The sequence below is a fragment of the Naegleria lovaniensis genome (genome assembly GCF_003324165.1).
Source record: "Naegleria lovaniensis strain ATCC 30569 chromosome Unknown tig016, whole genome shotgun sequence".
Taxonomy (NCBI): Eukaryota; Heterolobosea; class Eutetramitea; order Acrasida; family Naegleriidae; genus Naegleria; species Naegleria lovaniensis.
Window position 1 is genome coordinate 79,485 of NW_025407838.1, and position 16,507 is coordinate 95,991.

Consider the following 16,507-nt stretch of genomic DNA (forward strand, 5'->3'; position numbering starts at 1 on the left):
GTTCAAATCAGGATGCGACTTGAGGTTAGTTGGGGTAAAATTCTCAAGTAGCACTTGTAATGATTGCTCCACTCCTCCAAACCTCTCTTGCTTCTAATTTCAATCATTTGACTGTTTTGAGTGGCTTGATTCAAAGGAGTGACATCTGTCTCAACAATGAATCCACCATTTGTGGTTTGAGAAAGAGAGAGGGCATCTTTGAAATCACAGTGTTGCAAGATGAATTGCTTTGCAAGTTCTTTCTGTTCAGAATCTTTTTCATTGGATCTAATTTGAGCAACTGCTGCATGCAAAGACATCAACACATAAGACACACCTGGATAAATAATGTCACCTTGAATTACGTGATCCTTCAAGTTAGGGAAGTGATCAAAGAAATTCTGTTTTGGAATGTCACACTACCTGTTCTCAACGACTTGTGACCAACCAAAGTAGTTGGGTATCCTCGCCTCCACTCAGCTGCTTGTTCTTCCGTTTGATTCCAAATGAGTTGTGATCGATCCCAAGGATAGTGTGGAACTTTGACCTTACCAAACAAGTCATTCCATTTCATATTTTTAGTGAATGTAGCGTTGTGAACAAATCCATTGAGGAACAAATCTTTGACACATCCAAGCATGGTATCTTGTTCGTCGACACCTCTCTTCAATGTTAAAAAGCACTTGATATCTTCAAGCCCAAGTTCTTGAGCACACTCTTTGATGGATGCAGCCAAGACTGGGTGAGGACTGATTTCAACAAAGCCCTTGTATCCTTGTCTGAGAAGTTCAGTAATTGGCTCACTAAATAACACTGCTTGTCTGACGTTGCCCCACAAATAACTAACATCCATAGTTTCAACAGTTGTGTCATACAATTTACCAGTCACAGTGGAAAAGAGTGGGAAAAGAGTTGGTTTTCCAACAGTCTTTGGAGTAAATCCTTTCAATGCATTGAACATTTCTTCCTTAATAGGTTCTTGATATTGAGAGTGGAAGGCACAATATCCTCTCAATTTTCTACAGAATACACCCTTTCCTTTGGAGATATCCTTTTCTAGCTTGTTAATGAGATCAGGAGATCCTGCGAGTGTGCACGAGGCTGGACCGTTAATAGCAGCTACAACAACGGCACTTCGATCGGTTGGATTTTCCAAATATTCATCCAAAAACTTTTCACATTCAGCTGGAGAAACTCCAACAGCCAACATGTTACCGCTTCCACATGTCTTTTCTTGCAATGTGCTTCTCCAGTAAAGAATAGTGATGGCCTCTTCCAAAGTGTAGACTCCAGCAGCGTATGCGCTTCCAACCTCACCAGCAGAGTGACCAATCACCACGGAGGGTTGAATGTCCCACAATCGCAACAAGGCATAGAGACCTGCTTGGAGGAAGAAGATGGCTGGTTGAGCATACTTTGGATGATCCATGTCGTCATCAGAGAGACTCTTCTCCTTGATCCATTTTCCAACCAATGACCATCCAGAAAGTTTGGAGAATAAGGCGTCACACTCATCGAGAACCTTTCTAAATTCTTCGTACTTGTTGTAGAGCATGATACCCATGGATTTGGTTTGAGGACCTTGACCAGGGAACACAAATACCAAACCCTTGTCACTTCGGTTGGTGTTGGTGACGAGTCCTTTTTGCTTTAAAGCATCTGGAGTTTCAGTTGCTAATGTCTTCAATTGCTTCAAGCAATCATCAACGCTTGATGTGACGAGGCATGTTCGGAGTTTGTGATGAGCCCTGAATTGGTTCTGAACTGTACAAACATTGAGGCGTGATTGTTCATCGTAGAGTGACTCCTTGCTTGTCAATTCTTGAGCAAATCGTTGTAGTGAAGGAATGGTTTGTGCTGACAGCATTAAAAGTTGTTTTTCTGTTGTTGTGGTTGTAGTGGCAGTTCGCTCAACTTGTTCCTTTTCATATTCTTGCAAAATGACGTGAGCATTCACACCACCAATACCCATCGAGTTGACACCGAAAAGTAGTGGCTTCGATCCACTCTTCTTGACTAACGGAACTGGTTCTGTCACAACTCTCATGTTATATTTTTCTAAAGGAATTTTTGGATTCAATTTTTTCACATTGATGGTTGGGCAGAGTAATCGTTTTTCCATCATGAGTACGGCCTTAATAAGACCAGCAACACCAGAAGCACATTCCAAGTGACCAATGTTACCCTTCACACTTCCCACATAGAGTGGTTTGCTTCTTTGTTCACCTGAAAAGACATCTCCAATAGCAACAGTTTCCACAACGTCTCCTTTTGCAGTACCTGTACCGTGGCATTCGACATAGTCAACATCGAAAGGAGACAAGAATTGTGCAGTTTCACTTGGTAATCGCTCGTATGCTTTTTTCATGTTCAAGGATTGAGTAATGGAGGATGGAGTGATCAAGCTGTCTTCAGCAGCACCGTCGACATTCACACTGGATCCACGAATGACTCCATAAATGTAGTCTCCACTCTCAATAGCTTTCTTAAGAGGCTTTAATACAACCAAGCCAGCTCCTTCACCTCTGACAAATCCGTTAGCACTCTCATCGAAAGGTTTACACTTTCCGTCTTTGGAAAGAACTCCAACCTTACTAAATTCAACATATGGAGCAGGTGATAAAATCAAACTGACACCACCTGCAATAGCCATTTCACACTCATTGTTCTTCAAACTTTGACAAGCTTGATGGACAGCTACCAAGGATGAAGAACATGCAGTGTCAATACTCATGGAAGGCCTCTAAAATCGTAGAGGAAGGAAATACGGTTAGAAGCTATACTCAATGTGTTACCATTGTGAGTATATGAAGTAATTCTCTCAAAATTGTTGTTATCCAATTGGACAGAATAGAAATCCAACTGGCCAATACCTATGAATACACCGGTCTCATCGAATAAGTTAGAATTGGTGGAGTCTTTCTTTGGTCTAATTCCAGCATCTTCCAAACATTCCCATGTCAATTCTAAAAGCAAACGTTGTTGTGGATCCATGACTTCAACTTCTTTTTGGCTTACGCCCAATACGTTACAATCAAAGCCTGTGAATGATGTTGAGTGAGTGTACAAACAATACGATCCAATTGAAAGTCATTCGAAAAGATTATATGAATACACATGAAAATAGAACATACCTTTGATTTGATCTTCTGGAATATAACCTCCACGTGAGGATGACATTAAGCCAGGTACATTGGAAGCGTCACTGGACTCATAATTCTTCGCTGACCATCTCCATTCAGGTGTATCTGTCATGTGTTCTGAGGCTTCAGTTAAGAGCCTCCAAAATTCGTGCTTGTCTTTGGCACCAGGAAGACGACACGAGAGACCAACGATAGCATAACTATCAGTTGTAATTGTGTTGTGATTGTGGTTGCTCATTTCTTGGCGTTTATGGAATAGCAGTAATGATGATGATGATAATAGTGAGTGGTTGTGATCGGTGATCGGTCCGTAATTGAGGATATTTACACAGAGAAGTATAAGTCACGTATGAATAATAAAAATTACGCTCTGGGTGAGTGTGTGATCTGAGTAAAAGTTTGCAATAGGGTGGTAGTGATTCAGAGTGTGACTTGATAGGTACGCTGAGGTGTGGTGCCTTTTTTTCGAATGTTCAAACAAAGGGCAAGTTTGAAGCTTAATTCGTTAAAAAACCTTCAAATGTTTGCAAAGTGGTGGTGTGGAAGGTTCTTCAAGCAGGATCGTATCCACAACAACATTCAGAATTGATCAGCATAGCAATCCAAAAATTCACAACTCTGCATCAAATATCTACGAGTGTTTGAATTGAGGAGTCAACATATCCGTTGAATTCTTACTGAAAACTATGGAAATTTCATTGTCATCCTTTGCTTCTTCAACATGTGTGATTCAACCCCAAGCAATGAAATAGTGAAATATCCAAATTTGTTCGGAATGAGGGTCCGTTTATGTTGGTGTTGTTTCCGGAAATGCACGAGAGGGTCATAAAAACCTTCCCGTGTGTGTGCTTGTTCACATTCCTGTCATCCACGCCTAATTATCACATAAAGTGTAGCCTCAATTTTGTGAAGCCTCAACATTTTAGATTTAACATTGTTAGAAGAATCTTTGAACCTCATGTGGCCATAAGAGAGAATATAATAATCCCCAATTCTGGGATTGCAGTAATCATGAGTGTTTGCAACGATCGATTCTTTCCGATCATACGTTGAAACAGAATATTAATGACACCTGTTGGTGCCTACCTTGGTTCCAATAATCTTGTTGAATATGACCAACTGTTGGTGTGGCTCTCAGCAATAATGGAGAGGCTTCATGAATGAAGAAGTTTCATGAACGACCGTTCTTATTGATGAGAGAAATTTGTGCGAGAAATTTGCACGAATTGGCTCTCGGGAAAGACAAAGAAGAGGAGTGTTACTTTAAATGTCGAGATTTCCTCCATGTGATGGGTACTTGTTGGTTCTTTGAAAAGCCTCATCATCATCAGACGAACATGAAAATTAGAGAGAAACAACCCGAGATCTTATTTGAACATTAATCCATGACGCTGATGATTGTATAGAACGTATTACTTCGGATCAATGGAAGGATATGTCGTGTGTGTGATCCAAATAGAAATTGTTTCAAATCATCATAATGATCTGGTCAACATGTCATGGGTCCTACTCAATTTCAAGAAAATGATCAGCTTCAAACTCATCTTACGAGCTGTATCCAATCATCACGATGCAACAAAATTCAAAACTGCATGACGATGTTCCCACACATTAGTTGCTTTAAATTTTTGAAATTTCCTTCAAATTTTCCTATCCCGATGAATAGATTTAAGATTCAATTAAAGGTCTCGAAGAATATGCTGCAACCCAATAAATCCAATATTGGCTTTGCATCCTCTGAGATGAAGAGTCATGATGTTCCCTTTCACAAAATGAGAACTAGGCCTTCCTCATTCTCCCGTTCAACAAAATTAATGATTTTCAAAATTGAAAAAAATGTCTTCTCAACAAAAAGCACCAAAAACATTCAAATCGTTACAGAAAACTAGTGCTACTGCATCGGCTTTGAGTAAAACTTCTTCTGCATCATCGTCTTCTTCGGAACCAACATCTGCATCAGTAGTAGCCAAAAAAACAAAAACAACAACTCCTAATAAATCAGAAATAACAAAACAACAAGGATTGAAGAGAAAACTTTCCGACACTACTTTGGAAGAGGAGTCGGAAAGTCGAGTGGTAGCAACATCATCTTCTAATCCATCCAACAATGAAGCAACGGAACAACAACCAAACAAGGCTGATTCGTCAGTCATTGATACCTCTGTTACATTTGCTGCACTCGGACTCTCTCAAGTCTTGTGTGATACATTAAAAGACATCGGTTATAAACATCCAACTAAAATTCAAAGAGAAGTAATTCCAGTCGCCATTAAGGAGGCCTTCCATGATGATGAGACTGGATTTACCAAATATAACGATATCATTGGTATTTCTGAAACTGGCTCTGGAAAAACAGCCTCCTATGTTCTTCCAATATTAGAGAGATTGCTTCAATTGAAAGGAGATCCTTCTCCTTGCTCTGCTCTCATTTTGGCACCAACTCGAGAATTAGCAACACAAATTCAATACCATGTAAACGCACTAGGAAGTAAGATTGGTATTACATCAACAACTCTAATTGGAGGAACCACCATTGCAAATGATTCTCTTCGCTTCAAAAAGAATAGATATCATGTTGTGGTTGGAACCCCTGGAAGAGTGTGTGATTTATTGCAATACGGAAAGAGTAACTTTAATTTGAATCATACCCGATTTTTAGTTTTAGATGAGGCTGACAAAATGTTGGGAAGTGAATTTGACAAGTGGCTGACAGTAATTTCTGAAAAATTGAAGAGAAAACAATGTACAGTTTATTTATTCAGCGCTACCATGACAACGAAAATTGACAAACTGCTCAAGTTGCATCAAATGACAAATCCTGTAAAGATTCAAGTAACAAGCTCGAAATATCACACTGTGGACACTCTCACCCAACAATATTTACTTGTGCCTGAGAAGTATAAGGAACAATATCTGGTATACTTGCTGAATGAAAATCCAGGCAAGAGAATCTTAGTGTTTGCTGGTCAAAATGCAACATGCATCATGTTGAGTATCATGCTACGATCACTTAAATTCCCAGCAGTACCACTCTCTGGTCACATGGATGAAACACATCGACAACATTGTCTCAGAAAGTTTATCAGTGGAGATCGTCCAATTCTTGTTGCAACTGACATTGCTGCTCGTGGCTTGGACATTCCTCTCGTTGAAATTGTTATTAACTTTGACATTCCAGCGCACTCTAAAGAATACGTTCACCGTGTAGGAAGAACAGCAAGAATTGGAAATCAAGGTCTTGCCATAACTTTTGTGACTCAATACGACTTACAGTATTTCCAAAAGATTGAAGCCTTAATAGAAAAGAAGATGGACGCTTGTCCTGTGAATAAGGAAAATGCAATGCTTCTAACGAATACAGTGTCACAAGCAGCAAAATTAGCCAAAAAGAAAATGTCAGACATGGAGAAGGGTGATTTGCCTGTCAAGAGTGATGAATTTACTGAGGAAGAGGAAGTTTTGAACAATGCTATTCGATCCTTGACCGCAAAACGAGAACATGCTGGAAAAAAGAAGAGTGGTGGCGGCAACTCAGGATCTGGAAATCTCAAAAAGAAACGAAAAGAACAAAAGTAAAATATTGTTGTCAGATCACACAAGTCGGACACACGCTGATGAGGACGTAGTAATATACGCGTAATGTCCCAATTACATTGTTCTCAATAAATTAAGCGCATATTAGGAGAGCAGATAAAAACAATTTCCGCTTTACAAAAAAATGCAAACGCGTCGTTCTGCTAGTGTTGGGAATGAAGAACAACAACACTCTTCATGGCAGCAATCGGAACATGAAACTAAATCATCCTCCTCTGTAAAGACCACCACGATTAAAACAGAGCAACAATATTCAAGTGATTGGTATCCGACATTCCGAAAAGTTTTTTATCTTGCACTGATCGTTTTAAGTTTATTTTGTGTCTACAAACGATTACTAAGCACAGAATCGGATGCATTTAAAACACTAGCCATCAAATTAGATGTTTTTGTAAAGAATATGTTACTCTTGATACTCGCTACAAGTGTTTCATGGTTCACCGTTTCCCAATTGTTGAATCAAATATTCCCAAAATTTGGCTTGAAAGAAAAATCAACTCTGGGAACTTTGTTTATTTATGTATTAATTTATTTGAATGTAGCCATGTATTTACAAACATTTTCAAACATGAATGGAAGAATGGGAACATGGACATGGAGAGTTTTGGTTTCCTATGCAAGTGGATTTTGGCAAATGACATGCATGTTTTTTACCATTTTTATGGGATTGTTCTATCTTCCATTATATTTCACATTGGCAACAAAACGAATTGAAAAATTTGCTCACATTCTCAAAGCAACCCTGCTTGTCATTGTACTCGTGTTGTGCCTCTTTGGTTTATTTCATACATTGGGTCAAAGAGAAGTGATGAGATACACGCTCGACGTGTCATCATCCATGAAAAGCAAAAAACAAGTAGTGAAAATCATTCCAGTCAGTGATGTTCATTTGGGAATTTATATGAATGTTCAAGATTTGCAAAAACTGTCCATGGAGATTATTTCTCTCGTGAATGAAGATCCTGAAAATACTCTTATATTATTTATGGGCGATTTTTTCACATTCGAATCTGAATTTAACGTTGCCTATGAAGATGCCATTTATGAAGGATTGAAACCACTTTCAAAGTTACACCATGATAAGGTATATGTTGCTTTGGGAAATCATGATTATGATCTCATTGAACATGTATTGAAACAATTAGAAAAATTGAAATTCAAAGTATTAAGAGATGAATCTCTATATTTGAAGGACAAGAACATTCAACTAGTTGGATTTAATTTTGCTTTCAAGAATGCTGAAGAAAAAACCAAAACTGTCATCATTCAAAGTTTGCAATCATCGTTGGATTTCAATGTCAAACTACGACTTTTATTATTACATCATCCAAGTCATTTTCAATATGCTGCTTCAGAATTAAGCGAACACTCCTCCCCACTCCATCCATTACCTTTAGTGGACATTTTCATGGAGGTCAATTCTCTGGACGGAAATTCTTTAAGAATTTAAAAACTGGTTTTGTCAATGCCGTATTAGGAGCTCCAGATTATGCATGGTACAGTTTTGATCAAGAAAAGAATAAGGTCATGCAAACTCATTTCGAAGAAAATACCAAGTTCATCTCGCAAGATGTTTTTACTCCACGATTATATGTTGTGAGGTGAGTAGTAGTAGTAGTAGTCATGAATTTCATGAATGTTATCTTGAATGTTGATCTTGTAAAATGTTTGTGTTTAATTGTTGTTAACAATTTCTAGTGGAAGTGGATTTTATGGACCTCCTTTAAGAATTGGAACCATTAATGAACTTCCTTACATTGAGATTATTTATTGAGGAGATTCCGTGGGATGAGTGAAACATTTGATGGAATAATATGTTGTTTCCTTTTCGGGAGTAAATCAATGTGAAAAAATTTAAAAAAAATCTTTGAAAAAAATGTCCAACAAGAAAATCCAATCCCTAGCACCCATATGTAACTTGATTCTATTCGGTTTCATCATCCTCTCATGTTCAACTACGACCATAGTTACTGGTCGTCGAATCATACCTACTTCGGAGAATGCATTCTTCTCCGGTCAAAATGATGCATTACTTGCAACTACCTTCACTCGTGCCAATAATGATACAGTTTCACTCTTGTCAACCTTCAACGCCTCAATCCTGGCTCGTACTCCTCCTGGAGGATATATTCCAAGTTATGACAATGCAGCCTATGATTCCACATCCTCGCGTGCCTTCTTGTATGGTATCGAAGATGGAATGAATATTTTGGATATATATTCCATTATTCAATCGAATTTGCATTTTATGAAACGATTGTATTTGCAAGGACAAGATGCATTGGTGGATGTGCAATTTGATGGGAAATTGTTTCAAAATCAAATTATTGCTGTTGGTGGAGTTGAAAAAGCTTGTCCACATTTATCCTGTTCCCTTCTCATTGGACAATGCTGCCTATGATGCCAGCGAGAATCGAATTGTTGGATTAGTGAATGATGTGTTCGCGTATTTGGATTTGACTAGCGGAAAGTTTGTAACCATTCAAGCTTTGAATTTTGCATCAATCGGTTTTCGACAATTGGGAGCTTCTACCATTTCAAGTGATTCGAGATTTTACTTTGTGTTTTATGAGAATCATAATGCAGAGTCATTCTTTGTGAGAGTGGATTTAAAGACCTTGTCATACCGAGTGAATCAAGTTTATGATTTGATTGGATTGTTGATTTATATTCCATCCAATTAATGGGTTTGGAATTATCTTTGTTTGAGGTGAAAATTTTTTCAAATCATCTTAAAGTAGTGTTCGAAATCAAATCATTGACTCATTAAGGAGCATTGACAATTTCCAATCGTATTAAATGATCATACCACTATTTACAGACCTATCCGCTAACTATATTCTAATCCCAAAATTTTGCATTGATGTTATCCAAAATTAATATTTCTCAATTATTCAAAATTCTTCTTCTAGACTGATGAGGAAAGACAACTCATGTTATTATGGCTTTTCTGTAGTTGGCTTAATTTCATGAGTGGTTATCGCAGCGTTACTAGGTGAGGTTATCTCAGTTTTTGTGTCAGAGACCTTTTTCATCCACTCTTCTAAATCTTTATCTGTGATTGGGCTTTGTTCTGATGACTCATCTTCTTTCCGCTTAGTTAGAGCAGTTGAAATCTGTAAATTCCTAATATGCGCAAACCAAGAATAAACCACTGCTACAGCACTAAATGCAAAGAACATCATTAATGTGATACCAATCCAACTACGGCTTTTAGTGTCATCACAATAAGTCATGACCTCCATATCGTCATCAATTTTTGTTCGACATGCATATCTCACAAAGCTATCTTTAGGTGCAAATCGTTGTAAAAAGACATTGGATCGATACACCTTGTCCATCGTGCTTTCCTTGTTGTGAACGCTTTGTTTGTCATATTTTACAGCCACCAAACATTGAGAGCAATTCAAAAACGGTAAATGTTTGTATTTTCCAGTCAGAGTACCACACGCAACAGTGGATTGAAATTTCGGAAGTTTCGTATATTTAATAATTCCCTTAGCGAGAAGTGGAAAGAGAAAAAATTTGAAAGGATATGCAAAATTAATCTTGTTCTTGACGAGTAAATCCATCAAATTGGTATCTTTTGGAACATTTTGTAAGACTATTTCCGAAATAAATTTTCAATAGTTGCGCATCATCATGTCCACACACATCCCATGTATTCATTCGTTCAGTCGGAACAATTTTTTTCAATTTAAAAATTGGTGAGATTAAATTCATGATGAAAAATTTATACACGACATGATGCTCCAATGATCAACAATGAACAAGCAAGTGTACGTACTTTTCTGACCCACCCGTACCGTAAAAAACTTTTTCTCACGAACAAATCTGGGCATTTTTTTTGTTGATGCTTTTTTTTCTAACCTCATTTTCTCTGACCTTCACTTCCACTTTTATTCATTCAAGAATTAAAAGAATCAGATTTTGTTGACAACAATAGAAAATGATTATTAAAGGTGTGTTTTTCACATAACTATTATAACTGCTGCTTGTTGCGAACAGAGACCACTTGTTCAATGTCTGTACTGAGAAGAATGTGAAGGGATTCAGGATTTTGTTGATACTGTTGCTTGAGATATCGCAAGGCAACCCACATTTCACGTCCGTTTTTCTTAGCTGTTGTTTCAATGGGACTTGATTCTGTCGAGTTGGTTGCAGTGGTATTGGCGTTGGCATCCAAAGTATTGTTGTTTACATCGCAGTGTTGGAAGAGGTTGTCCCTTGTTTTTTGGCAGTGCCTTGTTGTTTTGTACCTTTGGTTGCTTGTGGTTGAGGTTGTTTTTCTGGTTGTTGTAAAAACACGGGTTGAAGAGTGGTCTCTGATGTGAGAGCATTCTTATCAATCATGACATTCAAATTGGTCTGAACCAAATTCAACCATTTCACATGATGATGCTTGTGAAGACATCTAAACAGAGACATTACTGCATTGTTTCCAAGCGTGTTGTAGCTGAGGTCTAAATGTGTGAGTGAGGTGTTTTGCTCCAAAGCCTTAGAAATAGGTTGTAGACCTTCCTCATCGAATCTGTTATGAGAAATGTTCAAAACGCACAATGCATCACTCTCTGCAATAAATTGAGACAGGAGTTTACAGTGGTCGTTATTGAGACCAATCCAAGAAAGATTCAACTCTACAAGGGAATTGTTTGTCTTCAGTCCGAGTAGCATGTTGGAAATTCCTTGTTTTCGAAGGGAGGTCCACGATAAATCCAAATGTCGTAGACGAGTAGTTGCCAACAAGTGACCTAAAATTTGTCCAGAATTATCTGTAAAATCATTTGATGAAATGTCAAGGCAAGTAAGAGTAATGTTATCGTTTAGACCTTCTACAATGTACTTCAAGTGTTGGTCTGTGAGGTGATTATCACGAGCAATAAAGGATTCCAAAACGCCATTCTTCTTGAGTAGATTGAGCATTGCTTGGCTGCACGCATCTTGAGATTCTATAGACCCGCTGGTAGGAGTAGTATTCGAAGAGTTGCCATTCTCTGTACGTGATCCCTCGCTTGAAGATGGAGTATTCATGACAGGCATGTCAATATTTCCTGAATTGACCAATCCAAGTTTGTTATCTGAAATGTCTAAATGTTTTAGAGTGGTATTCTTTCGTAGTGAAGTCACAAGGTCGGCAAACCCCACCGATGAAATGTTATTATCGGCCAAAGTTAATTTTTGAATGACATTGTTGAGTCTCAACATGGAGCTAATGGCTTGAACTCCCTTATCGCCAAGAGTAAGGTGAGACAGGTCAAGATTTTTTTGATTAAACTTCTCAATAATGGACAACACTGGAAAATTGAAGAAGGAAAAGTTATCACATCTCTCTAGAAAAGCATCCACACCACTGTGTACTGGAGCAGAGTCGGCTGCATTGCTGCCTCTGTTTTTCCTTCGTCGAGAGGTGGCATGAGCAGAGCCAATTTTTCTCTTGTGTTCATATTCTTCATCTGCCTTCTCTTCGCTCAGCTGTGTTTCTACTTGATCTGATTGGCTGTATCGACTCGATGGAATTGGAGAATTCTCATCCAACACAATGTCCATCCTCCCCAATATTGATTCATAATTGGCCTCTTGCTCAGAAATAGATTCTGCAAAAAGTCTTGTATTTGCAAGCTCGTTCGATAACGAATTTAATTCCTCAATCTCTTGATCCAATTCTCGTGCAATAATATCCTCAATATTTCCACCACCTCCTTCCAGGAGCATGTTTTGTTTTTTCATTCGATTTTGCCTATTAAATTCTTCTTGGGCAATTTGATCGAGTAGTGAGATGGAACGAGTGGCTTGCTGAAAATCCAACCTCTTCTCCAACTCTTCCGAGAAACTAACCTCAGTAGCTTTCCGAGCTGAGATTAAACCTGCAATACTATTCATGACTTCCCGTCGGATCTCATGATGATCATCATCGTTCAAGGAAGAGCTGTCTCTATCAAACACTTGATCCGAGCTCACCCGAGAAGAATTCAATGACGAAGGTGTCCGTACAAAATTGTTCAAATGCTCGTTAGCATTATTCTCTCCTCCTTCTAAGACGATCGGAGAAAGATCTCTAATAGTTGTAATTTCATCGTGCTCAATAAAATTCTGAAGAGAAGGAGGGCCATCCAAACCAACACTAATACTCGTATTCAATCCATCGTCCATCCCGGTTGAAGAAGTAATGGTATATCCATCCACTGTAGTTGCTTCTACTTCTGTTGTAGAACTCATATTCAGAAAAAGAGAGATGAAGAGGTTCTAATTTTTTGAGAGAGATTCATCCCCATGGAATGAGTCGTCATCACGCGGCGCCAAACTACTGCAGTAGTAGTAGCAGAGAAGAGCTCTTCATGTTGAGAGCATCTTACAGTTGTCCTCCTCTATCCTTTTTTCAACAACACTCAACAACCCAATGACATCATAACAAGAACACGTTGTGATTTTTTCTAATCGATCATTAAAAAATTTGTAACGGTTTTCTGAAGAATTATGTTCAAAACCATCATGACCCAATCTTTATCCTCTCCTCTCAAAAAGAAGATTCTCTCTGCTTCGTCATCCTCTACCATCACGATGAGAGAGTCTTGTTCTACGATGATGACGAATTTCCATTTTCCAAACGTTATCCTCTTTCTCCGAGCCATGTCATTAAATTCATCATTGGAGAACGAGGAAAGAATATTCATGAAATTCAACAACAATCTCAATGTAAAGTGAGTATTGAAGAAAATAGTCGAGGAGTGGTTATTGGAGGAGAGAAGGAACAACATGTTCAATTGGCTTGGAAATTAATTGAAGAGACTTTGCGTGATTTTGGATGGAGATTTGATCGCCAGCGACAAGTCTTTTATGAAATTCAATCAGAAGGTGAGTAATATTAACGTCGCCAATAGGTATGGAATCCATTCCTTTGATGGAACGTTGATGTTTGTGGGCACCTGTCAATATTTTGACATTTTACTATTTCTCTAACGAATTCCATATTAATCTCCATTCACTTGTGCATGCCAACACCAACTCAACAATAGCTCAAAAACTCTTTGCTGATCTCGAGAAAAATATTGAAAAAGAAGCCTCTCTCATGTCTGAATGTTTTTCCAAGTCACAAAAAGCATTCAAACATGACAAGAAAGCGGAAGCGAAAGTGTTGAGTGAAGAAGGCAAAAAACATCAAGAATTAATGCAAAAGTTTCAAAAACAATCCTCAGAGGAAATGCTTAAATTTGTGTGAGTAGTGTTCAAATTTTTTAACACAATATTAACACGATGAATCATATATCGTGTCATTACTTGAACATGTCAATATTTAAAACCCACTCTTTATGAAATTTACGAAAAGAAATAAGAACAACTCTTTAGATGTTTTGGACCTGCATTGTCAGTATTCTCAATTTGCTCTCGATATTGTGATTCAACGAATGAGCGAACTTAAAAAGAAAGGTTTCAAACAATTGACAATTATTCATGGAGCGGGAAGTCACTCTGATAAACGAGGCCCAAAAATCAAACCAATTATTACAAATTATTTGAAGAATAATCGTGTGGATTTTGAAGAGGTCAATAGTGGACAAATTCTGGTTACTCTTTGTCAATAACCATAATTTTTTGATGTCAAGGTCAGCCGCGAATGAGTAATTGAGAGGCCATTATTTTCTAATTATGGATTTTTATCAAAAAATTATGTACAGTAATGTTACAGCAGACGTTATTGTTCTAAGGCTTTCTCAATATCTGAAAGCATGCCAAACGTGTCAATGAATCGGTCACAAATATTTCACAAACCTACCTTTGGTGATCGAAGATGGAGCTGTCGTTGGAGCATATCTTGCAATAATTTTGCCGTTTTTATCAATCAAGAACTTGGTAAAGTTCCATTTGATGGCAGTAGTTCCAAGCAGACCACTTGGTCCCTTTTCTTTGAGATATTGATACACTGGATGAGTAGAGTCGCCATTGACGTCTATTTTTTCCATGATTTTAAATGTCACATTAAATTTTGATTTTGCAAATTGACAAACTTGTTCGTTCGAACCTGTTTCTTGATTGAAAGAATTACTGGGAAACGCAATTATTTCAAATTTTCCACTGCCTCCGTACTTGTCATAGAGTTGTTGTAATTCTTCGAATTGTTTTGTAAAGCCACAACTACTTGCAGTGTTTACAATAAGGCAAACCTTTCCTTTCAAATCACTCAAGGAATAATCTTTACCATGAATATCCCGTGCAGTTAAATCATATAATGATGGAGAAGCAGTATCTGTTGTTGATTGATTTCGGAAACCACAACTCTGATGGTAATTCATAAATAATTGAGGTCCTCGATTGATATTCAGGAAATTTACAAGGAAGCTCGATGAAGAAGTCTTACTGCTAGTTTTGAATTGTACCAATGATACTTGATGATTCTTGATGCCTTTCAGTGAAATTATTGGAACCAATACACTTTTAATCCAACGACTCGTCGGTAACTGATGAAAATTCATTTCCGATCAATTAATATTCTTTTAAAATTCAAAATAACTTAAAAACAATAAAAATCAAGCACTCTTCGAACACCTATAAAGATTGGATCCAAAATATCGTCAATTCTTAATGATTCGGAATGTGGAAATAAAATCAAAATATTTTGTTGCGCCGAGTTCAATTTAATGCGGCGCCAAACAAATTGCGCACAAATTTTTTTTGTGTTGAGAAATTTAAAAAAAACATTCCACTCAAACAACAGCAAAGAATATTTTTCATCAAGAGTCATCATATTTTCATCATCGGAATTGAATACATTGATCTTTTGGACAGAACCCGAAAAGAAAATGGATTTTGATAAAGCAGCACAAAAATTAAAGGAGAAAGGAAATACTCACTTTCAACGGAAGGAATATTTGCAAGCCATTAAAAACTACCAAGAAGGTTTTACCTATACCAATGATAGTGATCCGTTTTTCAAGACTAATATTGCATTGTGTTATATTAAAATGATGAAGTATGAACAGGCCATTCAAGAGTGTAAGATTGCGATCAAGTTGAGTCCTAAATTTGTTAAGGCTTATTATTTATTGGGAGATGCCTATTTACATTCCATGCAATATGATGATGCAGAGAAGGCTTTTTTGAAGGCTGAAGTTTTGGCAAAAGAGTTGCATAATACATCGAGTTCCATGTTATTGAGCATTTATAAGGGCATCGATCAATCACGAGCAAGAAAATATGAAAAACAAGAGCAGGAACGTCAACATGTGGTGATTGAAATGAAGAAGTTTGTTGAAAAGTTGATGAACACACATGAGAAACTAGTTGTACTGTCTGACTCGGAGAGAGAAGAATTTAATTTGAAACAATTTCAATTAGAATCGTTTTTTGATCAAAGCATTCATCCTACAAAGGTGAGTTGACTCTTGGTGTAATTTTACCATCTTTGTGACACGCTCAAATATTAATTAGGAATTGGAAGTACCTGAAATGCTATGTTGTAAAATTACATTTACCATCATGAGAGATCCAGTAGTGACACCATCAGGCGTTTCCTACGAAAGATCAGCAATTTTGAAACATTTAAAAGATAATGGATTATTTGATCCTGTAACACGAAAACCTCTAACACCAGAACAATTATATCCTAATTTGACTTTAAAAGAAATTATTGACGACTGGATTCGAAAGTATCCCTACACAATTACTGAAGATCATTACTATTCGATTGATTAACAACGATCATGTACACAACCATCCTGTACCATCATTTTCAAACCATTTATTTATTGATAAATGTACGATTAAGAATTTTATTTCAATGATTATTCGTCATGACA

General features: G+C 37.4%; 9 protein-coding genes across 9 annotated transcripts; 5 read left to right on the forward strand and 4 right to left on the reverse strand.

Moving 5' to 3' along the window:
* Positions 1-2: 2 nt before the first annotated feature.
* C9374_002557 (uncharacterized protein) lies at positions 3-3,360 on the reverse strand (the record flags this gene model as incomplete). The annotated part of the gene is made up of 4 exons (XM_044691988.1): positions 3-316; positions 403-2,676; positions 2,853-3,020; positions 3,114-3,360. 4 exons carry the CDS (start codon positions 3,358-3,360, stop codon positions 3-5), a joined length of 3,003 nt encoding a protein of 1,000 aa, XP_044550104.1.
* Positions 3,361-4,958: 1,598 nt separating this feature from the next.
* On the forward strand, positions 4,959-6,698 carry C9374_002558 (uncharacterized protein; the record flags this gene model as incomplete). The annotated part of the gene is made up of 1 exon (XM_044691989.1): positions 4,959-6,698. One exon carries the CDS (start codon positions 4,959-4,961, stop codon positions 6,696-6,698), a length of 1,740 nt encoding a protein of 579 aa, XP_044550105.1.
* Positions 6,699-6,840: 142 nt separating this feature from the next.
* C9374_002559 (uncharacterized protein) lies at positions 6,841-8,490 on the forward strand (the record flags this gene model as incomplete). Its single annotated transcript, XM_044691990.1, has 3 exons — positions 6,841-8,112; positions 8,160-8,317; positions 8,415-8,490. The coding sequence occupies 3 exons, from the start codon at positions 6,841-6,843 to the stop codon at positions 8,488-8,490; spliced, it is 1,506 nt and encodes a 501-aa protein (XP_044550106.1).
* Positions 8,491-8,592: 102 nt separating this feature from the next.
* On the forward strand, positions 8,593-9,400 carry C9374_002560 (uncharacterized protein; the record flags this gene model as incomplete). Its single annotated transcript, XM_044691992.1, has 2 exons — positions 8,593-9,000; positions 9,068-9,400. 2 exons carry the CDS (start codon positions 8,593-8,595, stop codon positions 9,398-9,400), a joined length of 741 nt encoding a protein of 246 aa, XP_044550107.1.
* Positions 9,401-9,655: 255 nt separating this feature from the next.
* C9374_002561 (uncharacterized protein) lies at positions 9,656-10,558 on the reverse strand (the record flags this gene model as incomplete). Its single annotated transcript, XM_044691993.1, has 2 exons — positions 9,656-10,320; positions 10,504-10,558. The coding sequence occupies 2 exons, from the start codon at positions 10,556-10,558 to the stop codon at positions 9,656-9,658; spliced, it is 720 nt and encodes a 239-aa protein (XP_044550108.1).
* A 355-nt stretch (positions 10,559-10,913) lies between these two features.
* C9374_002562 (uncharacterized protein) lies at positions 10,914-12,932 on the reverse strand (the record flags this gene model as incomplete). Its single annotated transcript, XM_044691994.1, has 1 exon — positions 10,914-12,932. The coding sequence occupies one exon, from the start codon at positions 12,930-12,932 to the stop codon at positions 10,914-10,916; it is 2,019 nt and encodes a 672-aa protein (XP_044550109.1).
* Positions 12,933-13,205: 273 nt separating this feature from the next.
* C9374_002563 (uncharacterized protein) lies at positions 13,206-14,296 on the forward strand (the record flags this gene model as incomplete). The annotated part of the gene is made up of 4 exons (XM_044691995.1): positions 13,206-13,287; positions 13,416-13,568; positions 13,730-13,928; positions 14,041-14,296. The coding sequence occupies 4 exons, from the start codon at positions 13,206-13,208 to the stop codon at positions 14,294-14,296; spliced, it is 690 nt and encodes a 229-aa protein (XP_044550110.1).
* Positions 14,297-14,406: 110 nt separating this feature from the next.
* C9374_002564 (uncharacterized protein) lies at positions 14,407-15,184 on the reverse strand (the record flags this gene model as incomplete). The annotated part of the gene is made up of 2 exons (XM_044691996.1): positions 14,407-14,432; positions 14,488-15,184. 2 exons carry the CDS (start codon positions 15,182-15,184, stop codon positions 14,407-14,409), a joined length of 723 nt encoding a protein of 240 aa, XP_044550111.1.
* A 327-nt stretch (positions 15,185-15,511) lies between these two features.
* Positions 15,512-16,403, forward strand: C9374_002565 (uncharacterized protein; the record flags this gene model as incomplete). Its single annotated transcript, XM_044691997.1, has 2 exons — positions 15,512-16,081; positions 16,140-16,403. 2 exons carry the CDS (start codon positions 15,512-15,514, stop codon positions 16,401-16,403), a joined length of 834 nt encoding a protein of 277 aa, XP_044550112.1.
* Between the last annotated feature and the right edge of the window lie 104 nt (positions 16,404-16,507).